A 25,643-nucleotide genomic window follows, 5' to 3' on the forward strand; every position below is an offset into this window, starting at 1 on the left:
AGACAGCTGTTGCCTAACTCCGCAAGTGATAGAAATTTCTATTAAGTTTCCTGAAGCACTCTGGTATGAACTCAGTCGTCGGTTTATTTTACCTGGTTCATGATGCCTAGTTAGAAACTCTGCAGAATTAAGCAGCTAAACCCCCCATCCGCCAAGTGAGCGAGCAGATACTGCTATTGCTCATCTCATCTTACGGCGGTAGTAGAGTTCTGGCGTTGTCTGGGCTGAGGAAGAAATGCCCCCTTGCCTCCATACAGGTTTTCCATCTTTTGTTTGGAAGCTGTTTGGAGGTTTTGCATGGAATTACACATGAACTGCAACAGGGTAAGCGACGCTGAGAGCAAGTAATAAAAGAACGGGGGTGAGAAACGAGGGTCCGAACCCTGGGCAACGGCTGCGGATGCTTCAGCGGCAAGACTAAGCCTAGCTGCTGGTGTTTCCCCCGGGAGATTTTCACCGAGGGCTTAGTGCCGGGTAACTCCTCAACAGAGAAGAGCCTTCAGGAGCACCGGGGGCGACCCCAGGGCACCGTTTGCAGCGTCCGGGGCCGGCCGTCAGTCCCGCTCTGCCCCGGGATACCAGCAAGCGGGCGGCGGCTCCCAGCAGCGAGCAGGGCAGGCGCTAGGCGCCAGCATGCGTAGCCCGGGCCTTGTGCTGGCGCCAGCGGGAGGAGCGGCCGCCGGGGCGAGCGGCGCGGAAGGGCGCCCGGCACCGGCCCTCCCTGCGGGCGGGGCTGCCGGGCAGCGCGGCGCGGCGGCGGCGGCGGCGTCAGCCGCGCGCCGGAAGGAGCCGTCGCCTGCGAAATGGCGGCGGCGGCGGCAGGTGGGAGAGGCGGGGTGGGCCCGCCGGGGTGGGTCAGCCGAGGGGACGCGCTCGCCCTGGCGCCGTCGTGCCCCCGCAGCCATCCCTTCCCTGCGGAGCCGCTCCTCCAGCCCGGAGGGGCTGAGGGGCGCCGGCCGGCCCCGGGCAGCAGCAGCAGCAGGAGGAGGAGGAGGAAGAGGAGAAGGAGGGGGGCGGCGGCGGCGGCTTCGTTTGGAAACCTGCCGGTGTTGGCAGGGCTGGGGGCCTGCCTGCGGGCAGGAGGCGGTGGGTCCTCGGGGAGGGGGGCTTTGGCCGCGGGCGGAACGCGAGGCTTCGGGCTCTGCCCTGACCGCGAAACGGCGCCCGGCCTTCCCCCATAGCGCTGCCTTGGCTTGTCTCCTCCGCGGATGGGGGCAAGGTGCGTTTTGTTGCTTTACGTCGCGTCTGGACGTAGCTTGTGCGCGTATTTTTGCGGGCGAAGGGCAGGTTTGGAGGCCGGGTTAGGTTTTGCAACTGTTAATAGAACTTCAGAACTACAGTTACGAAGGCTGCCTGGGTAACTTGAAGCATTTTAAGCCTATATATTTACGATCTTGTTCAAGCACAAGCAGATAATAGAAAACTTAGCTTAATCTTCCAAGATGTTAATGCCAACATAGGAAACGGCATCAGCGGTTTTTACGTAAGGAGTATTAGGGGTGCTCATAGCTGGTGAGACCTGGGTGTCTTTGTTAACTAAATCATTCACATCATGTTTGATGATTTGTGTGTGTGTTTGTGATCTAAGCTTGTCATCTCAGTTTTTGAGGACATATATTTTGCTTTCAGATCTATGGTTCATCAGTGTTTCACATACTTTTCACAAAATGTCAAGTTTTGTAGAGCATAGGGAAATAAATGTCCTCTTTATTTTTCTGTTCATAAGAAGTAATTCATTTGTTTGCGTCTTAGGACAAAGAGACAGCTCAGCCTTGGACATTAAGTAATGAGAATGATTTCAGGTGTTTATATTTTTTTCTGGGGAAGAGTAATGAGCACCAAAGGCAGGAGACATTAACTGCCTGATTAGTGGAGGTGTATAAAAGGAGCTGAATTTTCTCCAGGAAGGGAAGATAGTCCTTTTACAAAATTTGGGGAACTAACCTATGATAATACATTCCGTAATTGTGTCAGTTTCTGAGAAAATTCAGAGATTCCTATGAAGAACAAGATCCCTTAAAATGGTGAAGTTGTGCGCCCAAGGCTTTGTGTTCCTTTGAAGACCTTGACTTGGCATTGTAAGTCTGTGCATTCATGGCAACATCTGGGTTTTTTCGGGGACGAGGGGGGGGGCTGTGTTTTTAACACAAGCTAATTAGTAGCTCTTCCTAAAATATGTGATGTCTGCCAATGAGCTACCAGCAATTATGTATTTGATGATTCTTTGGAGCATTGTAAAAGAGAACATTGGAGCATTGCAACTTTATTGGACACCGTAATCTGATTTTCGTCTTCTAAAATATTGGTGGAGCAGTGTTGTGTCAGGATGTCACTAAAAGCTGTCTGTGTTTGGTTTTAGGTTGAATATCCTGTTGCGCCTCTTGCTGTCTTATTGGAGCACGGTGGAGCTTGCATGACCACATGTTGCCTGAGGTCTTCTCAGAAACTATGTCATGAGGTTATCTTGCTGAGCAAAACTGTTACTTGATGCCTGTTAATAGAAGAGTATCAAATCGTTTTGTGACAGCACTTCATATGGGACTGTAGGTGTTCCTCTCACCAGCACATCATGGTAGATGTAACAGAGAAGAAGATGGATAATCCCACATTTAAAAGTGACACTGTACTTTCTGATGTTCACTTATACTGTCCAAACAAAAGACATCTCATGGTACGACTGAATGCAGTTGGACAACCAGGTAATGTATGTTTAGACTGATGGAGCTGTATTTTAAGTGTATTCATATGTTTGTAATGTCTGAATCCTCCTTTGAATGGTTGATATTAATCATTACATGTTTTATTCCAGTTAGAAGCAGAATCATTTCCTACTCAGTCTTCAGAAAGAGGGCTAGCTGGATTCTCCTCATAAAATTAACCACAGAAATGAAAGCTATTAATGTAGAATTTGTAGACAGCCTATCTTAAAAAAGAAACTTAAGATTACTTTCTGAGAAGTAGTAACAAAATTAACTTGCTTTCAGGTTTAATTTTATTTATTTATTTGTTCATTTGGCTATAATATCAATATCATATTTTGGGAATCACGTTAAAAAGTTGGGATGTTTCCTGCATACAAACAAAAGGTGAGAAGCCAGGGGTTTAAAACAGTGTAACTTAAGTTTAAAATAAAAATTATCAGTAATTAATTTAGGAATTTCTATAAAATCTTTATGTGATGATTTACCATCTATTCCAGAGGAGCCTAACAGCTTTGTTTGGGTTTTGGGAATTTCTTTGTTTTAAAAAAATTGGCAACAAGAAAGCTCAGAATAGCAATGGTTTTGACTGACTTATATAATTTGAAGAGTCAAGGCAGTAGTGGAAATGAATTGGCAGATGCCTCTGATTGCCAGCTTGTAGGTTTCTATAAAGTTGTCGAGGAAACTGGCCTTGAAGCTGCTGGTAAAATGTTCTGTAGAAAAGTACTGCTCCTGCTGTGACCGAAGCATTGTTTTCTCGAACCCAGTTGTGACATAAAAAGAATAACTTTTGCAGCTGTTCTAGCATATGACAATGTAAAAAATGATAAAAGTAGGCTTGACAAAGAAGTGGATAATAATTTTGACCCTGATCGGGTCAAAAACAGGTAATCAGTGCTGTAGTGTGTCTTCGTGCTGTTCAAGATCTGTTTGCTGTGATTTTGCTTGATGCAAAGAACCTTTCAACAGAATGAAATGACAGCATGTGCTACCTACTCTGAAGGTACTTGGTCTGGGAAATTCCTTCATTTATTAAGACAAGAATTGGATTGTAGTATGACAGCTTTTACTCTAACAAGTATGACAACTGTCTACCACTGTCACTTGCTGGTTTTTAGGGAACCTCATGGGGATTTAGTCTCTGCTGCTTTGGGTCAGTTTTACCTTACACCTCTTGAAACACAGTAGAACATGCAAAGGATCAGAATGGACTTGGAGAACAAAAGTTTCATTCATTGATGGCATCATCTAATTTGTTAAATATTCAAATCAGTTTAATCTGGTTGTCATGCAAACAGTAGATGACTAAAAATTTCTCATGCTAGGATAGACAACGAAGATATAAGAAACCATCCCTTTTGCCAGTTGTTAAAATAAGTGTTACTAAATCAGATGAAAGTGTGCATTGTGACTGCGTAGATGCTGAGTCAGCCAGTAGACCGTGAAAGTGTTTCATTTATTTCTACTGACAGAACTTAATAACAGAAATATTTCTTTGTAGCAAATTGAACTATATTTCAAGTTATCTGTATAATTTTTTATCCTCTAGATTTTTAATATGTGGAATGCATAACAAAATTTCATGTAGTGGAAGTTGCGCATAGATTCTGTTCTTACCTGGTGTTTAACTCCCCACCCCCGCTGTGTCCTTACAGTATTCCTGTCATATTTCAAACTCCTTTGGAACACAGAAGATTTGGTGTCTGAGAAACACATGAGAGAAGCTACAACAGAAAGAGAACACCAGTACAGAAGTGGCAATGAACTGTGTGACAAGGACAGGAATAATCTAAAAACAGAAAGAGAATTAAATAGTGAAGGAGTAGAAGCTCTGCTAGACGATGATGGAGACTTGGAAGTGGTCAGAAGACCTCGAAGTGCCTCTGATTTAGAGGCAGAGGATCTTTTGAGGGATAGAGTGTATCCTGTAGTTCTGATGAAAGGGAAAGAAGATGCTTTTGAAGATGAACAGCAAGAATGTACTTGCAGTGATGTTGTTAAAATAGGTAAATAGCAGGCTTACAGTCAAGGAGAAATGGAATAAATATGTTTGTGTAAAACAAAAAATACGTTTTCTTTAGAAATGGAACAGCAGTTGTTAAATGAAAGGAGATAATAAAACAAACGTAATACTGTGATATTGTAAATATTTAAAAAATATACCATTTTTGTCCAGAAGTGATTTGGGCAGTAGTATACTATGGGAAACTTGGTGGTCCTTAGCTAGAGTGGGGGTTTTGGCTTTACCTAGCATTATTATGTAGAATTAATAGTGTTTAGTTCTATATTTGAAAGGGAAGTGTGCCATGATTTTCAAATTTGCCACTATGGAACTTGATTTGAACAACATTTTGAGGTAATTATTTCTGCTCTACTTTCATTTTCACAGAACATACTATGGCAACCCCCTTAGAAGATGTCGGTAAACAAGTAAGTATTCTGCCTTGCAGTATCTTGCTGTTCACAGATTGTGCTTCAGAATTTACTCTGTTTTAAGTGCTTCTCTTATCCACAGGTCTGGCGTGCAGCCTTTCTTCTTGCTGATTACATTCTGTTTAAACGGGACACATTCAGGTGTTGCTCGGTGCTAGAGCTTGGAGGTGGCACTGGAATTACAAGCATTATCATGGGAACAATTGCCAAGAGAGTTTATTGCACAGGTAAGGCAGTTATTTTCAGTTAAATATTTTCATGAAACATCACAAAGCAGTGCTTTCATCCTGGCATTTTCATCCTCATCTATTCAGTTTTAGTTAATAACTTTTTTATTAGTGTATATAAAGTTGTGTTGTTTATTGAAAAATAACAAGAACTTTCTCAACAGATTGAAAAAGCTTTACTACTTTTAAGTGCAAGAGTTTAAAAGCAAGATGCATTGCTGTGAACTCAAGATAGTGTGCCTAGATTAAAACAGGTAGTATGGGGATCTAACTTCTTTCTTCAAGGGTGGCTCAGAGCTTAGTACTGAAAGACAAAAACAAGAAGGATACAAGGGAAGCAATCATCAGTGGATAGAGTTGCTCTGAATTTTCCTTAATCTCATCAATTTGAGAGAAACGGAGTATTAGTCTGACAGGTCAGGGGCATGCACAGCCCATGCAAAATATTCTTATTTTGAATATCATTATCACTTTTTCCAGATGTTGGTGAAGATCTTCTGGCCATGTGTAAGCAAAATGTTGTGTTAAACAAACACCTGATGGAGCCAGGAGGTAAGTGCTGTACAGTCATTGTTTGTGCAATTGCCTATATGAACTGCTTTGGGATTAAACAGCACAGTCATTGACTACCTAGCATATTCACAAGTAAAATTAAATTTTTGTCTTGGTTAGAAATTACTCATTTAAAAAGATAGATGTGAGATACCTATATGTAATGGGACAGCTTCCTTTTGAGAAGAGCAAAATACTTACTCTTTCTCTGATCATCATTTAAGACTAGCTGTAGTTCCTAGACAGTCATTGTGTGAGTTTCACTGAGGTGCTTGGGAGGATCACAGATATCCAGGTGCTAAGGGTTGCATAAAGAGAGCGTAAATGGCAGAGGTAGAACTCTGGAAAGGAGCAGCATTTTGCAGGTGAGACTTGTGAAAGAGAACATAGGTTGCCTTTCTGACCCTTAAGTTCATCCTGTTCTCTTGTGAGTGGGTAACTGGCTTTGTACAGTAAATGATTTGATGTTCAATGTTACTTGTTTCATATGTCCTCATAATAGATCTTCATCACTTGTTTCAGTACAGATTTTGATCCTTTACTTTTGCTTAGGTACTGTCTGAAAGGCCATTTATAACTGATGTGATCTTTCTTCACCCACAGGAGGGGAAGTTAAAGTAAAGGAACTGGACTGGCTGAAAGATGAATTCTGCACTGGTAGGTGGTTATAATGGGTCCTTTCAGATAAGGTTTGGTGTTTTGTTTTGGGTTTTTTTTCCCCTTCATACCCATCAAGAAAAGCTTATTCCATTGTTTATGAAGTAAGCCCTCCAGCACATACACCTCTGGAAAAATAGTTGAAAGTACACGATTGTCTTTGGGTGTGTCATTGCCTTGTGAATGAATAAGGAAAGGTTTACTGATAGGTTGAGAATAGACGAGTGGTGGCTGTCCTTTACTTAGGTCAAAATCCAGAGGTGCAAACAAGATGTGTCTGTTACGTGATGATAATGGAATCCAGGCACAGTGACGTGGATTGGAGTTACTGTCGTCCAGATTTTGATATGATGGTATTGTGTGGCTTACGATTGCATGAATACAAAACTATAAAAGGTGGTGGGGAGGGTAGGTTATGATTTGCAGATGTATAAATACTTTTTCCAAATATAGTGGTGAATGTGTTATATTTTAAATATTTGCCAAGGGAATGTATTCTGCTGCTTTTAGCAGAATAAAGGCAACTAACTTGAGTAACACTCAAAGTGCAATTAATGATAGTAAAGTAGATCACTAAAACTTTCTTTCTAGTGATTGCACTAGGTTATATGAAGCCTACTTTATAGATTTTTATATCATCAGTTGGATTTGATGTAATGCTTATAAAAAATAGAACAACTATTTAAGCAAGCGGAAACATCCTTTACACATTCAAAAGCCTCTCTTGGACCTCAAAAAATTGTGGTTAATGAAAATACTTGATACTGTCAGTTGAAAAGGCTTTATGTTTTTAGACTTTCAGAGAAAGTTTCTATATTTTAAAAAAGTAAATTTTAAAAAGCATGGTGAAGTCGGAAGCTTAATCAAAACTTGTACGAAGATGCATTTATTTATTTATTTAAAGGATTATTTATTTTAATCTAGTTAAATCTGTGGTCTTGCTACAGGGTAGTAATTGGTTGTAAATTCTAAAGTGAAAGAAAACTTACTCTTGCCAGTCAGGCTTGGGAGGATTGGACATAACGCAGAGAAAGCAAAGGACTGCAGGGAACTTGTGGGGTGCTCCGTTTATGGAGTAGCAGGTGACCACAGGAGTTAAGTTTCTTTTTTCCAGCTGTCAATCATTTGAGACATTTAATCATGTACACCAAAACCAAATTCTTTGTTACAGATCCTGAAGCTCCCTATAGCTGGTCTGAAGAAGAGATTGCTGATTTGCATAACCACTGTACTGTGATAATGGCAGCTGATGGTAGGAAAATATAAACAGTAAGCTTTTAAATCAAACACTTGAGCATTGTGAGTAATAATTTAAACATACCTAGTTTGCTTGTAAAATCTAGTAGGTGAGATCCTTACCTAATTTGTCAAAGCTCTGCCTTAAGTGTTCCTGCCTGTATTTTTTTTTTTTTAAACAATTGTATTTACATTCTGAATTAGCAATAGGAGAACAGATGTTGAAAACTACTAGGTTTTTCTTTCCTTTGCTGTGGTAATTATTTGTTACTAAATATATTACTCACAGAACATAATCACAAGTGATGAATTTGACTTTCAGAAAAGTTGTTGTCCTAACTTTGTCTTGCATCAGACAACCTCCATGCAAGTAATGATAAATAGGTGGTTAGACTTATATATTCTATAATGTGAAAAACAGTTTCAGATGCTGCACTTGCCCATGGAGTCTATGCCTTCGGATATCTCTGTCTTGTTTTTTCCTGCTCCTTTTCTTGCTTAAGTGAAAGACTGAAACCTGACATGCTAGCTTATCTTTATAGGAGAACTATTGTTGTTTTGATAGATAAATAAAGGAGGATTGTTTTTCATTATGGTACTGAAAGGTGTTGCAAGACTGCTTTCTGAGGAGATACGGTCATGATAGTATATTAGTAACTGCCTTTTCTGTATTTGTGTAAGAAATGAGGCCCTATACATTGTGATGTCCTGTCTTTTTTAGCTTTGCAGTAAGATGTTTCCAGGCTGATAGAGATCTTGTAAAAGTTTTGTAAGTTGTCTGACAGAAGTGATTCCCATTGATAGAAGAGAAATCTTAAAGAAAGCCTGACATAAATAGCAGCAGTGGATACTATTACAGGGTCAGTTGTTGCCATTAAAAATATACTTCGGGATTTAGTTAAAATAGTGACTTGTTTGATTAGAATAATCGAACTAAGGCCTGTTGTTGTTTCATACCTGAGACTTAGGTAAATAATACACTTAGATATTTTATGCTCTTCATCTTTTTTTTTTTTGTAGTGTTCTATGATGATGACCTGACAGATGCCTTGTTCAGAATGCTGTATAGAATCACACACAACTTGAGAAATTCTTGCACAATTTACCTAGCATTAGAAAAGCGGTAAGTATTACCAAGAACTTTAAGTAAAAAGCACTACAAACTTTATGTACTTTCTTTATTTGGAAGAAACATCTGATTTGATTGAAGGTGAGCTTCTGATTTTCATTGTATGAGTTGATCACAGGCTGCAGTATATGCTCAAGACAAGCATTTGTTTTTATACATGCTTAATTTTCATCAGTTTGGAATTTGACTTCTGCAAGAGTTTGGCTTTTGTTGTCCTGCCTTTGTCTTGCATGAGATAATCTCTGTGCGAGTAAGGATAAATAGTTGGCTAGACTGATGTATTCTATAATGCCTGAAAACATTTGCTGGATGTTTTTGAGGTCACAGAGTGAAATGAAGGGGCTTAGAATTAGGGTGTATGTTTCCCAGCTTGAGTACCTCTATAACAATTTGTCTTGTGTTTTCTTTCAGGGAATCACTGAATGTTTTTAGTAGTCATGTGTTGCAGTCCATTCATAAACTAATACATAAATAGGCTTTGCTTAAATCTTTGGAGATATGTAAGCAATAGCTATTCATATGATTTGTTGCCAAGTGTTTCTCCAGGAAGCCAAGCCAATGATTCTGTTGTGGCAAAGTGCCTTAAAATCCATGGAAAGATTCATCCAAGAGTATTATTGTGTATTGACACTAACATAAGTCTTGCCTGCTTTTCAGGAATGGGGGAGGGTGTTGGGTGTTACTCCTTTTTTTTTTTTTTTTTTTTGCTATTGAAGTTAGTTAATTACACTGTGAAGACCCACATTTTCCATTAGCTGAGGAAGGTTACATAGCTATTTAAGATGCCAGTACAGGAGAGACATTTTAAATTAAAAATTCTCTTGCCAGGCTGAACTTCACTTTGAGACATATGGATGTTACATGTGAAGCCTACAGTCATTTTAGAAATACTCTAAGTGATTTGGAGAACCTCCAGGATAGAAAAATTAAATATACTGTGGAGCCCGTTAAGCTTGATTTCTGCCAGTTTCTCGTTTATGAACGAATTGAGCAGTTGGTAAGTAGCATTCATTAAAACGAATGTAATGTGTTGGGCTAATCATCTCAAATTAGTTTTCAGCTGTTTACTTAACATGAAGTAAGAACAGGAGAACAAACATTACCTTTTCATTTATTTCCATTTAGCTTTTTGTTGTTTTAAAATGATTCTTGTTTGTCCTTTCATAATCCATACTGGATTGACATAACATACCCTTTTCTGTCACCAGCAGTACAGTGACTTTGCACTCATTCCCTCAAAGGTTAAAAACCAGTCTCCATTACTTTGTAAAATACAGTTTTTGTGATTGACTAGAAAATGGGACCAATATCTCTTCTCATTTATTGGCTTGTCATTTCATAGTTTTAGTAATTCCTTTCCCAGTTCAGGGTTCAGGAAATAATGTTCTAATATCTATGAGGAAGTCAATTAGCTGTAAACCTCTGTAATTCAGAAACATGTCAGATATAATATTTGTAGTTATCTAATTACCTACCAAGCACTTACGGTTCTCTTTCTCTGTTTTTTTTTTCCAATTGTCTGCTCTTACAAATATTATGCAGTGTAGCTAATAGCTTGCTAGTTTCTAGAGCAATACAATCTAACAAATCTTTTTAGAGAACTTGCAAATCTTGTACTGGACTGCAAATCTGTTACCAAGAAATAATGTTCCTGTAGTCAACATACTATTGCTGTGTCTTCTGCAGTATGTATGCATAGTAAGGTTATGGGGGCCACAGTTACTTCATGAGATTGATTCATTTTACTTAATGCTGATACCTTCAGGCATAAAACATGTGTGCAAAATTTAAAACAAGTTTTCCAAGTACATAAATGTAACCTGGATTATACCTAAAAGTGTTAAACTCATTCCCTGGCCTTTTTGTGGAAGGCTACTGGTCTTTGAAATACGTGCCTTTTTAAAACACCTACGTTTGTTATTTATCATGAAGTATATTGCCATAATTCAAGATGTCATGGTGAAGAGTATGTGAGTCTGCTTAATCATCTTTTGTATAGTAGACAAAGTGTATACTAATTCATTCTACAGAAGTGGTCTGTTTTTCATCTTCATTGTCCAACAGATTGAGAAGGGTATGTGTGTTTGTATAAGATATGCATTTGTGAGACCTTGATTTCTCAGTAATTTAAGTATTTTTTCAGTTGTATTTTTACTAGCATTATTGAAAGCGTTTGTCAACACAGGCTAAGAAAAAGAGCAAGATTACCAGGCAAAATACTGCAGAAGGTCACGCAGACCAATGAAATTATTTTAGAACAAATTATTTGAATGATACTAATTTTTTATTTTAAAAAATCATGCAACAAGAATGAAGAAATCAATTCTATTGCTCTGTCTCAAAGACAATTTGGTGGTTGTTCTAGGAGATTACATAGATGGGTTTAGTATCTATAGGTGGAGTATAGGGTGTGTCTTAAAATTTGTCTTCAAGTGGGCATGTTGAACTTTTTCACAATTGCAACCTACTGATCTAATGCCTGTATCTATTTTTTCCACTCCTACAGGAATTGTGGAAGATCATTGCTGAACAGCTAACATGACAGGGACATGAGAAAATAGAAGATCTTTATCTAAGGATAAAAGCTTTTTTGTATTAAAAAAGGATTTTCATCCCAAGAAAAGCATTTTCCTGCTGGAACTGTGTTCTCAGAAAGTATTGCTATGCAGATTTGCTTTACTTCAGTAAGTTTTGGGTTTGGCACTTAGGTTTCTTTGATGTTTCTTTTACAAAACTGTTTAATATTGATCTTCAGAGTACATGCTGGGTGCCAAACAGTGGCAGTGACACAGTGACTTGCTCTTTGGGATTCACGACTTAGGTTTTAGTCTGACAAAGAGGTATTTAACCTTTTCCATGTGTCTGATTGGCAGATGTCATGCATTTTCCTTTACAATTTTCTGAACATGGACACTGTTCTTGGTCTCATCCCAGTTCCACATTATTTGTATTTATGGACATTTGTGAAACAGTGTTCTGGGCAAGACCTGTTTGTCTTTCATGGACTTTTCTTTAAGCAATCTGTTTACGAAACTTAATCCTTAATTTTCATTTTGTCCTATCTAAATTGTTCTAGTTTAGGGCTACTGTTGGAACTGAAAGGGAGACAAGATGCATTTTGTTTGAACCTCTAAAGGTTTTGGAGCTATATTGTCCTGCTGGAATTATAAGCTATTCTGTCCTTGCCAGGTTGAGGGTGGGAAGGTACCATGTGAAGTGATATGCTACTGCTCTTTAAATGTTTGGAATTCTGCCCTCAACGTATACGTGTGAGGCTGGGGAGGAGGGGGTGACAAAGAATGTCTTGCCCATATAAATGGAGCCTTCAGTATCTTAGCTTTTGGATTAAAGTACAACATATTGATCAAATCTCTCCTGTGTTATTAATGAAACCAAAAATCTGTTTGTACTTTCTAAAATTTTATGTGTACTGTTATGTTTATGTCACTTGCCATATGTACGCTGTCACGGAAGTTCTTGTGCCTGCTGGATACTTTAGCATTATGAGAGTATCGGTGATGAAGCTGTTCCGGCCTGTGACTCGTGGGAGTCTGCATACATTATATTAGAAGCATCTGTTTGACTTCTTGAAAGCCTGTTTTACATTTGGTTTAATTCAGTTGGTTTAGGTTAGTTATTTCATAACCTGCTTAGGTGTATGAAGACATATTTTCTTCATGTTCTTTAATGAGATGAAGGGTTATTAGATGATGATGGTCTTTTCTTGTGAGTATAGTTAAAGCAAAAATTTACATTATCTTAGCATATATCTGCCTAGATTAATACAGAACTTCTCTCTCAGAACCCTCATTTGAACTTCAAAGATATAAAACTGTATTTTAATCCAAAGATTTCCAAACTAGTGTTCTTTTGTTTGTTTGTTTGTTTTGCAATGCTATTAACTTTGGTAGATTAACTGAAAACAACTGGTTTTGAATGTAGCTGCTTATTTAAGTAGTAATTTTTTGCTACAGTCTTCAAAAAATTACTACTTAAATAAGCAGCTACATTCAAAACCAATTGCTTTCAGTTAATTTGAACTGATGTGAGATAGCATGTGCAGTTAGAGAAGATTTTTGTCTTGCACAGGACTTCCGAAAGTCTTTGGAATTATCAGCAGAAAGTCATCTGGGTAGAGGGATACTGTAGCTCTTTTAAATGTAGAAATCGGACATTTTACCACAGCTGACTTAAATTAACATCTGAAAAAGATTTTTATACTTGTATCTTTGGTTGAGTAAATACAAACATCATGGCTGCTTGGGAAGCAAGCTGAAGTAGGATTTCCTCCTAAGGAAACAAAGTTAATCTTTCTGTTGAAGGGAAGCAACAGCTTTGAGGGTTCAGTGGCAGAGATCTAAAGGCCAAATTGCAAATTTGGATGTGACCCTTTTGACTGGTGATAAGGAATAGTCAAAAGCAGGCAACAATTCTAAGACCACAAGAATCACAAGAGTCTCACAATGCCTTAGCTTTGCAGTCTTAATGAGAGATAATATAGCCTGTCTTGCCAGAGAATTGTCCGTTGCTACTTAAGGATATTAAGTACCTCCTCAATTTTTACTTTAATCGTACTTTGAAAGTGTCATACGTGGTAGTTGTTTTCAGAACTCACCATGCAAATTTACACCTTTAGCAGTTTGTTGTTTATTAAGATGATTAAAAGTGGGGAATTTAGTCTTGAGCATACAGGTTATGACTGGAAATCAAGTTAGTGCCTAAAATGCTAATGCCTTGAGCATATTATCTGTATGAAGGATTTTTTCCTAATAAAGCATGATTTAAAAAATAGTATGGTCCTGTGGTGATGTATCTAAATTTTGAAAAATTGTGACAGGTAATGTTCTTAGATATTTTTTTTTCAGTCCTGTGTTATTCCTGTTTTTTTAGCTGTGTGTTGGACAGAGTTTGCCATGATTTTTAGCCAGATGGAAAGGAGAGAAAATATGATTGTGAGGGGGAGATGTTGTTAGTACGTATACAACAGTCCCATATAAATTTGTTTGAGTCTTTCAATTCATACAACTTACAGGAAAGTCAAGTGATTCAACATCAGGTTGGATGGATGGTCTTGGACTTGTGAGCTACTGGGAAAGAGTTTGCATATTTCATTGTAAAACCCTTAAGAACTCAGCTGGCCTATTCATGTGGTTCTGTTTGATCACCTCATAGCTAGTAGGGAAAAAGGGGGAATTAGTAAGTGTTTCTAGTCAGTATTGCCCATTCCTGCAAGTCCTTTATTTCTGTGAAGGGGAAAGAAGACAAGGTAGATGCTTAATCTAAAGTTTATTAATGTCTGTACTCTGCTGTGGAGCTGAGGTTGGAAGATTTCATTTGGAAAACTGACTTTCTCCTCTGCTAAACAAAGTCATTCTGTACTTGGATCCAGCACTTCTGAATCTGGTTGGCAAGTTAGTCAGCCAGATGGATTGTTTTGGGGAAAGAGGGGCGCAGAAGAAGTGGAGGTGAACCTGTGGAATGCTTGCAGTGCACTTATTTCTCATAAAAGACAGGAATGTCACTATTTTCTTGGGAAGTGTGGTAATGGATGGACATGTGATCTTCCAGGAGGAATCTTGTTTGAAACAAACTGATTTTTACTTTTGTCACTGGTATGTGGTGAAGTAATGCATGTCCTTTCTCAGTCCCCACACTTCAGATGAAGATGGCAGGCACCCCTGTCCTGCTTTTATCTCCTCTTAAGAGGAACAAGAATGACATAATTGTAGATATTGGTCAAAAGGAGAACTTGAACTTCTATGTGAGCATTGCAAGCTGATTACTTTTCCATCTTTGTTGATGTGGAACTTGGAGAGCTGCTTTGTTGTGAACTTTTGTTCACAAAAGTGAACTTCTGTTTGTTATTTTGCAGTAGAAAGAAAAGTTGTTTAAGATAATCATGGGATACCTTATGTATATTTATTACCTCTGTGTGTTCTCATGTGTAGGTGGCTATTCATAGACCATACTTGTAGCTCCATCTGCCGTACAACACTTTGAGTCAAAACATTTTACAGTTTGTTAAACACCCTGTTACTTTCTGTTTTATCAATATTGTACTTTGGCATAACAGTTTAGGTTGAATACGTAGTTCTGCATTTCTCACCTAGACTTGCAGATGTGTGTATTAGAGATGAAGTTACCATGGAAATAGTCTTGAAAAAAAAAGTGATGTTTAATTACCTACTTTTTAACAGTAGCTTTAGGAGGCTGCCTCCAGCAGTTTTGGATTTTCAGGAAACATTCTAGGAAGAAGTGGATGTAACTTTGTGTGTGTAGTAGGGACTTTTCATTCATTAGAAGATCAGGACTTAAATTGGATCTCAAAGTTTTATAGCAGATAAATCTCATGAGAGTGTCTATTCACCGACTTGCCTGTTCTCGTGAACTTCTACATACACCACTAGCTCGAGTCCTTTTTTGTTTTCACCAGAGAATTAAGGACTTTGTCCCTGGCGGTTGCATTTCTGGGGTTGGTTGGTTTGTTTGTTTTGTGTTTTCATTCTGGTGCACATCTTGAAACTTGAAGAAATAATTTTGTGTGTTTGAGATTTCTACTGTCTGTCGTGTCAAGATCAATAAGCCAATGGATTCCAGCATCTTTCGCTAAGGAACTAATATAATACTGGCCTATCTCTAGTGGGGTAGCACAATGTGCTTAAAGTAAATTATGAAATTGATTATTTCACAAAAATAAAAGTGACTAGAGTCAATTTTGGAAAGACTTAAATGCACTTTACCAGTGACCTTTTGCAGCGTTATGTGATTTTTATGAGCATTCATTACACTGTTTCTGAAGCACAGACCCATGTCTTGTTAGAGGCCTTAAATAGCATAAGGGAGAAAAATAGCAAAGAAGATTACTATACTTTTTAGAAAAGGGAGAAATCCTGGATAGAAAATGAGATTCCCTGAAAATGGTGGTGGTGGGGGAACAATTCATAGTGGTCCTAGTAAGCAGCACAAAGAATTCTGGGAAACCCAGAGGGATTTAGAGGGGCAGGGATATTCCTACAAAACTGAGGGAAATCCTAGAAAGTAGTGTTGGAGTCTTCCTTGAAAGCCAGGAATTTCGAGGAGGTGCAGTCCTACACAGCTGTGTGGGGATTGTCAGGAAGCAGCATGGGAAAGTCCAAGAAAGTAATGGGGGGTGGGGGCTAGTTCTTAGGAAGTAATTGGGGGACTCCTGGAACGCAATAGGGGAAGTTCAGGAGCCCAAATGTCTAGATGATGCATACAAGTAAGCTTGGTCATGATGTATTTATATTTTTTTTTCTTTAATGTCCTTTTATGTAGAGGTACTGGCCTGTCAAGAGATGAAGGTGCAAGTTATAATGCTCATGGAGAAATAAAAGGATAGATTCTTGCAGACAGAATGAGGAAGCAAGTCCTCAGTTTTATTACATCTGCACAGTTGCCCTATTTCTTGCATTGAGCAATGTGTTTTCAGAAGCAGCCTTTTATTTGGGCTGACTTGTAGCTGCCCATCTCTGAAGAGCCTTAAGAGTCTGAGTCAAGTTCACAGGTTACTGTGCTGTAGCTGAATCACAAGTCTGTCCATCTGAACTGTGATGACTGAAGCATATATAATATGTTTTTCTCTGTGTGGGCTACAGGTGAAGGGTACCATTTTGCATTATGCTTTGTTTTTGATAAAAGGATAGGCAGCTGCTGTAGAAGCTGTCCTGCTTTCAACGCTCTGCTTATTTTATATTCTAGTTGTATATTTTCCCCCTCCAATAGTGTTGGTTATAGCAATTTTGCAATCTGAGTCAGATTTTTTTTGATTTCCAAGGAAATCTAATTGCAAGTGTATTTCTCCATTGGATCAATGTGATCTAATCCAGTGGACTCCTGTGATCCAGTACAAGGTCATCAGTAGAGTTTTGTTGCTGGGGCTATAAAGACAGAGCAGACCAACTATTCTGATGGCAGTGGATAGTTGGGTCCACTTTGGGGTTATATGAAACTGTACTCTTAACACATGTGGCGGTGCATGGCATTTTAGCAAGCTGATTTATCTCAGCCATGTGCCTGAGACCATGATTACCTGTAGTCAGATTGCCAGAAGTGTTAAGGCCAAATGCTTCTGTTGCTTTTAAAGGCAGTTGTTGATGCTGAGTGTTGGGTACAGAAAAATAAAGACTGCTTCTGAAAAGTGGCTGTTGAATTCCTGTGTATCCGCTTGTTGTGAAGTGTCAAGGATAGCTGCCGGCCTCATAAACTTGTAGGGATTTTTCAATCTGACAGTAAACTGAGAATTACTCACTTAATGCTTAGCGACATGTCTTTAAAATGCATTTCACCTCCTGAGTGTGAATATGGTGTTTGTAACCTGAAAAATAGAGGTGGCAGGAAAGAGCTTTCCTGTAGATTAATCCCAAAGGTTAGGGACTGAAAGTTTTGTTAAGATCCATGCGGCAAGAAACAGAAAATGGGGAAGGAATGGATTTAGAGAGCAAATGATAATTCTTCATTTCTTCCTGCATTCTGAAACTTGTTTTCATTTATTTGAAGACATTGTCAGAGAAAAAGTAATTATCGTTAACCAAAACCAATCAGGTTCTAGTCTTGAATGGGATCTGCCACAGCTGCTGGAAAGAAGCTGTTTCTTTTCAGATTCTGTGTCTAGTTGCAAATCCTGCCCCTTCACTTTCCCCCACCCTCTGAAGAGAAGATTATGCAGTGTTTTTCATAGGACAAAGTATAAATTATTGATTAATGTGCTGACTTACCTAGAGAGTTACATCAGACTGATCAGGTAAGCACAGTGTCATGTGCATAGCTAGAAGAAAGCAATGGAAGGAGACAAAAAGTCTTTGGAGGTTCAAGTCAAGTAGTAGGATTTGAAAATGAGCTACTTCTTGCTGCTAGGCTTTCATACGCTTTGGCGTGTGACATAGGTCCAAAGGCTTGTATTTTCTTACAGACTTCATCCTGCTTTTGTTTCACTCATCCTGACCCTGACTTTCTGTGTGTCCTGTGCATCTGTGCTGAAAGTTTGGTGTATTAACAGGGTAAAGATTCATCTTGAAAAATAACTGCCTCTAGGCTGCCACAGAGTGCAGTCAGATGTACAGCGTATTGCCTCAGAGAAGGTTTCTTCCAGCAGATGGCATACAGAGTTTCTTTTAACAATACCAGCACCCAAGTGCAGTAACATAATATCTACATGTATGTGTGTGTGTGTTTACAGATGGCTTGCCTAAGCCGGTGCCAGTGGTTTCGAGAAGAGGAGATGCAAAGGAACATCCCTAGCTTCTTCAGCAAGGTGAGTGTATTCTCTAAGCTCCTGCTCCCTTCGTGTGAGGGATTTTCTTTTGTAATAGGGGTAGTGAGAGCAAACTGTACTCTATAAAAATTCTCTTATTTGATGGATTTTGTTCTCTCCAGTTTCTTATAACTGATTCTGAAAGAAGGGAGTCTTGTTTTATGTTTATACTCCTAGGACTTGAGCTGATCAGGCAATGAAAATAATACACTAGCACCAACTACAAAGTAAGTTATTTGGAAAAGGGAGAAGACAGTTTATTGTGGGAATGTATGATCCAAAAATGCCTTTCCAGTCTGTGAGTGCAGTCTGGTGCTAGCACAAGTGACTGTACCATGTAATCCCTTGAACTTGTCAAGTGGCTCATCTTTCCATTCTTGGGGAAATGCTGTTTTTCCCTTTGAATACTGTGTATATTTGATAGTGGATCAGATAGTGACAAAACGTTAATTAATAATAATTAAAAAGTAACATTAACTCCTGCCTCAAGGATGAGGAAAAATAAATAGAGTGAGTGAGGCAAGAAAGTTAACAGTGAGTTAGAAGATACAACAAAGAAAGTAGTTTACTGCTCTGTAATGGCCCAAGTAATTTCCTGCTTGGCAGGTTTACACTGTAGATTGATCAGAAGGGACACCAATAAATTACCTGCTCTATTTTCCTCTCAAAGCAGAATCGTACTCATCTAAAAATTGTGATGAGTGTTTGTCTTGCTTCTTATTAAGGGCTCTCATGATAGAGGGCCTGTATTTCTCCCAGTAATCTGCTCTGGTGCTTTATTATCCTTTCTGATACAAAGGTTTTCTTAATGGCTAAGCTGCTGCCTTTCTTGCAATTTTGGACCATTAAATCTTTCTTATTGTAATAAACTGTGACAGATGTAAGAGTTCTACCCAGGATAAGTGGAAATGAAGAGGTATAGCCTGCTCAGCCTCGAGTGGTGTGTGCAGAGACAGAAGGGTCCTGTCACACCATTTGCAAATCGGTGGTGTTTGCAGCAAAAAGAACAGCTTTGGCAGCTCAGAGCCTGCAGGGTTCCTGCCTTGCTTCTGTCCTGTTCAGCTCTCCTGTCTAGTGGCCTCCAGCTGCTCTGCCACGATACCTGCTCCAGGATACTCCTTGGAGCCTTCAGTGAAGGTACTTGAGGGCTGAGCAGGGTCTGACAGCTCCTCTCTCTTGTGACTAAGTGTGCATCTGTTGTGAATCCCAGTGCAAGAGTTCTCTTGTGAAGTCATCTGAAAGGGGAGATGATGCCTGCGTGTTGGTCACAGGAGAGGAGAGGGAGGTGTGTACATTTCAGAAGCTTCTGTTGGCCTTTTGCTAGCCAGATCTTAGGTTTTGGAGAAAACCAAGACCGTGAATGAGACCTAGAATTCTGTGAGATGAGAGTCCAAATAGGATTCAACGTGCTTGCCATAGCTTCTGTTGTGGAGGAGATACATAATATTTATTATTGGGTGGGAGTTTCAAGGGCAGTTTTGTGTCTGCAAATACCACATTGCTGTAGATGAGATAAACAGTGACAGAAGAAGAGGTCGTTATTGCTTATAGAGAAACTATTGCGAAAGCTTAATGTTGGTGCGGAGTCCCACTCCCACACTACAGAGAGAGTTGATTGATTGCCGAGGTCTTCAGAGGGCATTGAATCCTGCCTATAAACTTCCTGATGCATCAGGTCTGCTACTGACTTAAATCTCGTCTGCATTCTGGACTGGTTCAGTAGTAGGGACATGCATGGTGTTGGGTAGGAGGAGGATTCACGTGCCATCGGCATGTCACTGCCATGCACATCGTTTCTAGCTGCCGCATCGCATCTAGCTGCTTCGATCCACTCCTATCTACCAGAAAACGTTTGTTCTAGGTCAGGCTTAAATATTAGCGAAGACTTGGATTTTAAATTTGGAGTTTGGCATCGATACTAGGTTTAACTTGAATTTCTAATCAGAGTTAAAAGCCCGACTGACTTCCCCCGTTGCTGTGTTTGCTGAACTAAGTATGTCCCCAGTGGCTGCAGGTAAATACTAGGGATTAATGAAAGGACGGTAGATCTTTGTGAAGCTGTAATAGCGCAGACCCCGATTCCCACCGCGACTAGCAACCGGTGCCCTGCCCTTCTCTGAGGCATCACGGCCTACAGCGCCGAGTGAAGCAGGCTGGCAGCTCCCCTTTCAAGAGGACAGGAGCTGCCACTGCCAGCCCCAGGACTCCGGTTCCTCTTCCTCGGTTTCCCTGCCAGCTGTGACCGGTAGCCCGCGCGGGCCATCTCTGCTCCCGGGGAGCGCGCTGGGACCGCCGGTACCAGTCGGGTCCGGCCGCAGCCGTGCGTTCGGTCGGTCAGCGAGGCTTCAGGGATTAGCCGTCCCCGGGAGCAGGCGGTGTCCCCCGTGCCGGCCCTGGGGCCCTTCACGTACCCGGTTCCTCCTCCGCCCGGGTGCTGGGTCGCTCCGCGGGGGAGGGAGACACCGGGGCCGCTCCCCACAGCGCAAGGCCGCGGCACCGCGCTGGACCCCGCCCCGCGCTGGGCCCCGCCCCGCGCCCCGCCTCCCCGCGCCGCCGGGGCCGGGGCCGGGGCCGAGCCCGAGCCGCGCGCCCCCATTGGCCGCGCCGGGCGCGGGGCTGCGGGCGGCGGCGGCGCCGATTGGCTGCGGCGCGTGGAGCCGGGCGGAGAGCGGCGGCGGGGCCGCGCGCGGGCAGCGAGCGCGGGGGCCTGCGGCGGCGGCGGCTGCCCGGCCCGGCACCACGGAGCGCGGCGGCCGGGGGAGACGCAGCCCCGCACCTCCCGGTGAGCGGCGGAACCGCGCGGGGCCGGCGGCCGGGACGCCGGCCTGCTCGGGGCGGGGGGAGCCCGCCTGAGCCTCCCCGGCGCTCCCCGCGCGGGGACCCGCTCCTACCCGGCGAGCGGGACTCCCCGTGGGCCCCGCCGGGCTGGGAGCGCGGCCCGGCGGCACCCCTCCCTCACCGCCTCCATCCCCTCAGGCGGCGGCGCCCCTCCTCGCCGGGGGAGCCCCACGTCGCCCTGCCGCTCGGCGTGCGGTGGGGAAGGAGAGCGGGCTGCCCTCGCCCGCCCCCTCTCCGGGGCGCTTCCCGCGGCGGGAGGCCGCCAGGCCGTCCCTCCGTCGCCGGCCCCCGCAGGGGATGGGGCGCCGGGGCTTCCCGGGGGATCCGGCCGTGGCCCCTCTCCCCTCGGCTCCCGCTGGGCGAGCGCGTAGGTGCGGGCGGAGCGGCCGCGGCGCCGTGTGCCGCAGGGGGCTGGCTGCCCCCGCTCCCGTCTGCCTTCGGGGTGCTGACACCCTCGGGGAGTCCTTTTTTTGTCAGACCCGAGCGCGGTGGCGGGCCCCACAAGTGCCAGGCAGGGCGCAGCCGGCAGTCGTTGCCGGTGGGTTCGGGGGACCGTCCTGACCAGGAGGATTTGCGGTTCTCCCCGAGTTTCGCTGCGTAAGGAGGCGGCGAGTGTCGCGGTCTGCGCCCCTCGCAGCTGCACCGTCCGTAGGGCTCGTGTCCGACGACCCACCTGCGGAAAGGGGAAAAGCAGGGAATGCGAGGGTACAAAACCCACGAGGAACGTAAAATATATGCGTACCGTGGGGAAAACACGATTGGCTTTGCATGTAGCGCTCCCCTTCTTAATATATCGCAGCCAGCTGAGTGGAAATCTTCAGTAATGGTGTTTATGGAGGCCTGCTGCTGCGCTTCCAGCTGAGATTCGCCAGTTCTTTTCAGTTTTCTGTTCTCCAGCTAATGCTTGTGATGCAAAACCTGAGCCGCTACCTCAGGCTTTGCCTTGAGACCTCCCTGGCTTCGCTTCCCTTACCTTCGTTTGTGCTTTTGGCCAGAGCTTTGCCTAGCTTGGCTTTTGCTCTGTGATTCTCCGTCTGTGTTTATAAAATGTAGTGAAGGGAACGATATGCAAAGAAACCGATCTATTGTGGGAGATTTCCAAGTAATTTTGTAATCGGTGATGAATGTTCAGGCTTACAAAAATTGGATTTTGACCTGCAGGTCAAAGGCATGGCTCATGGCTGTGGGCTCCTTAAAAGAGTGTTTGCTCCTATAATTTGAGGCAATGAATTCAGTATGGGATGAAAGCCAACTGGTATAAAAGGAGGGTACTAGGAGGGTTACTTTCTGGAAGCTCTGCAGTAAGGAAATTGCCTATTGAATCCTGTTATAGTCTGATTATGTATTATAAATTGACTTAAGAACACATTTTGCAGCTCTTGTTGCGTTGGTTTTTTTTTTTTTTACTGTAATTGGTCCTTCTGTGTACTTGAGTACTGTGAGCGTTGGGCAAATTGGGTCTGGGGTCAGTTTGTCTTCTCTGACTGGAGTTACATATGCAGACTTGGAGGTTAGCGATTCAAATGCTGAATTGTAGCTCACAGTACTACTAAAGCACAGCATATGCAAAGAAGAGTAGTATCTGGATGTCATAGTGTTTCTCATCCTTAGTGTCTAAAGTGCTTCACAAATGAGTTAAACATCACTGGACTGACTGTTCGGATGGGAAAACTGAGATAGATACAGGAAAGGAAAGCTGTTGTCGCAAGTAACCTGCTGGGTAGCCTTTTGGACTCGGGGTCAGTGTTCAGGTCTTCTGTTGTCTGCAGTCAGCCAGTGTTCTGCCATTATACTGTTGTGCCTCTTGGACAATCCGGAGTGCAAAAGACTGTGATGCAGACATCCTCAGATAATGGAGACCTGAGCCTGTGTACAGTGTTGTTAGACAAGCTGACCACATGTAAAATGCATGGGGAAAAAAATGCAATAGAACTGCTTTCTCCAAAGCCCAGCCCTTTAGTCTTCTGAGGAATAACAGGCTTAGAGGCATACTGTACAGTGAGGTGTCTTGTACATTCAGATACAAAGTAAACTGAAATAAGTGGATAAAATTAGGTATTTATGCCCAGGAGGCAGTAAGCAAGTACAGCATACAAATAAACACTAAGCAAATCAGTAGGTGTCCTGCTGGCAGCTGTGCTGTCATTGGAGAAGGAAAATGTCCTGATCTGGATTCTTTCAGAAGCAGAGAGGAAATAAGATGCTCACAGGCCATGCATTTATACATCCAAACCAGTTCTTGCTGCACCTGCCAGCAGCTTAAAGGTCTCCAGGTGGTTCCCCTTGCCCTGTCTGGTTTGTATGGTGCTTAACAGTGAAGGTTCAGAACAGTTTGTACAATGCCTTGTATACCCCACAGCTGTATTCGTCAGCAGTCTAGCAATAGTTGCCTGTGCGATTAGGTACAACTGCACAGATCTCAGCCCTGCTGGGTGTGCTGATAGGGTCGACTCCTGCCCTCAGAGGTGTTACTCTGACTGCAGAGTGTTCCTCCTGGTTTGTGCTCTGATCACTGGGTCTGAATTAAAGCAGCTCAAGTTACCTCATGACACATACTAACACTAGTGCTTAACTTCATACTTTCAGTGATTATAACATCAGGATTCACAGAATTAGGAAGATGTCACAGCTGGTCTAAGACAAATTGGATCTGGTTCTTGGCTTCCCAGCTCTGTTCTATGACTTCTAGGATTGAGAGTCCATTCCAGAAACACTTTTGAAAATTTGTAGCTGTTTCAAGTACAAATTAAGATTCCCTTTCTTTCTTATCCAAATGGAAACAGCTTGTGGAAATGTCTCAGAAAAAAGGGCTCTTTAGCGGCGGTACATGTGTACACCATATGAACGTTCATATGTTCATTGTTCTATCCCTATTGTTAAGATAGAACCCTGCTGTATCTTAAAATCTTGCTGTACTGTCTGTATACCAGAAACTTTTAATGAAATGGCGACTCTCTGAACTTGGTGAACTTGGATGAATCTCCTTTGCTCTTGGCTTTGCCTTTGCGAGAGGGAGCAGGGAGAAGAAAGGAATACGTCTTGATGGGGTAATTCTCAGATTTCATGTAAAACAGTTCTCATCTTTATTGTTTTCAAAGACCATTTGATTCCCTCTTGTATGTTGCAAATTGTCAATCTGTGTGCACCATTTTTGTTCAAGCAGGCTTTTCCAGTAGTCCCTACTCTTCTTTCAGAGTTCTTTATAAGCTCTTAAGTTTTTCAGGCATAATGGTAAGTCTGAATCAAGTAGTGAGGTATCTTATCCCATTTGAAAGAGTAGGCAATAGAAAAGAGCTGGATTCCATCAGTATGAGAGCAGCTAGTAATGATGTGTAGGAATCTGTGGAAGTATAGGTAAGTAATGCAAAAATGACACATGAGGAGCACTGCAGCTTAAAGACCATGAATACACTACACAGATAATTGTCAATGTGGGCCTATCACCTATGGATGGATCAATATGCTTTAAAACTTATGTAACGGATTTATCTTTCAGGAGGCTGAAAACACCTTATTCATGTTCCAGACTGATCTGCTTTCAAATTCCTTTTCTTTATGAACAGAAGAGGTTGCCTTAGGGGTCGGAGCTGCTGCCAGCTTAAAGTAGATAATTCTACCAGCCACTGCTCTGTGACTTGAAAGCCATACATCTCTGTCACCTCTTTGTTTCTGAATTTTGTGATCTGTTTTATCAGATCACAGTCCTGTTTCCTGAAATGACGGCTGTGGGCCAGGAAAACAGAGAAAGTGATATTTTCTTAGCCATATGGTGTTTGTGCAAAAATAACAGTATTCTGGGAGTTTTCCAAAGCATGCAAAGTGTATAAAATGGAGAATATTGTCCTAACCCGTTTCTGTGGCTTTCAGACTCTTTTTCTGATCTGTGGGAGTAGGGTGCCGTACTGCATCCTTGTATTAGATTGTTTGTCTTTCCTTTTGCAAAATATTTTACTGTTCATTTCCCATCTCTTAATTAGCCAGATACTAGAAATTGAGAAGAATCGGGCAGGAACCTTGGTTACGTGTTGCAGTTCTTGGTTATATGGAAGAAGAAGGTTGTCTCTCTTGCTGTCCAGTGGTGATACGTCTATCTGCACAAGAGGGAACATTTTCAGAGAGTATGAGTTTCTTTTGAAAAGAAATCCCACTTTTTGCAGCGTGAAGTTTATGTTCTTCTGTCCTAGTTTGTGGATTTGGAGAATTTTTGCGTTTTGTGCATGGCAGCTTATACAGTTGTAAATTCTGTTGAGGAAACGAATACATGTTCTAGCTCGGGCTGGATAGTCATTTAATTATTTTACTGCACCAGCTAGCAGCTGATCTCGCTAGCTGCCTTTGTGAAGGTATATTGCAGTCGCTTCTGAAGCTGTATTTCTGAAAGCTTGACACCTGCAGTGTCAAGGACACAGGTCTGCCCTAGTGATGAACTTTTTAAAAAATGATAAAGCTGCACTGTGCTGGTTGATGTGAGAAAGCGCTAAAACCACTCAACTGAAAGTACTGCCTTCACTAAGTGAATGCTGCCAGCTTGAAGAAAAGAGCCAGGAATATGAACTTAGTTATTCAAACTTAAGTGAGTCCCCTTTATACCATCTACT

The 25,643-nt window shown here is 41.9% G+C and overlaps 2 protein-coding genes across 6 annotated transcripts in view; both read left to right on the top strand.

Moving 5' to 3' along the window:
- Positions 1–831: 831 nt before the first annotated feature.
- On the top strand, positions 832–13,727 carry METTL22 (methyltransferase 22, Kin17 lysine). 4 transcript variants are annotated; one of them, XM_069809904.1, is made up of 11 exons: positions 832–2,078; positions 2,528–2,699; positions 4,358–4,708; positions 5,092–5,132; positions 5,218–5,362; positions 5,843–5,914; positions 6,518–6,571; positions 7,743–7,823; positions 8,828–8,930; positions 9,765–9,933; positions 11,443–13,727. In XM_069809904.1, the coding sequence occupies exons 2-11, from the start codon at positions 2,570–2,572 to the stop codon at positions 11,476–11,478; spliced, it is 1,182 nt and encodes a 393-aa protein (XP_069666005.1). In that variant the 5' UTR covers positions 832–2,078; positions 2,528–2,569; the 3' UTR covers positions 11,479–13,727. The 4 variants fall into 4 exon arrangements, with proteins under 4 accessions (XP_069666005.1, XP_069666006.1, XP_009910945.1 ...); XM_009912643.2 differs by having other exon boundaries at positions 833–2,078; positions 2,360–2,699; XM_069809905.1 differs by lacking the exon at positions 2,528–2,699.
- Positions 13,728–18,189: 4,462 nt separating this feature from the next.
- The window catches only part of ABAT (4-aminobutyrate aminotransferase), a 62,862-nt gene continuing 55,408 nt past the window's right edge, over positions 18,190–25,643 (top strand). Inside the window, exon 1 of one of the 2 annotated variants that reach the window (XM_069809909.1) lies at positions 18,190–18,207. The gene's annotated coding sequence lies outside the window, so the exon portion shown is untranslated. Of the gene's footprint in view, positions 18,208–20,863; positions 20,990–25,643 lie in introns of those variants that run through there. The other variant, XM_069809906.1, reaches the window with a different exon arrangement.

The sequence above is a fragment of the Haliaeetus albicilla genome, chromosome 22 (assembly GCF_947461875.1).
Source record: "Haliaeetus albicilla chromosome 22, bHalAlb1.1, whole genome shotgun sequence".
NCBI classification, from domain to species: domain Eukaryota; kingdom Metazoa; phylum Chordata; class Aves; order Accipitriformes; family Accipitridae; genus Haliaeetus; species Haliaeetus albicilla.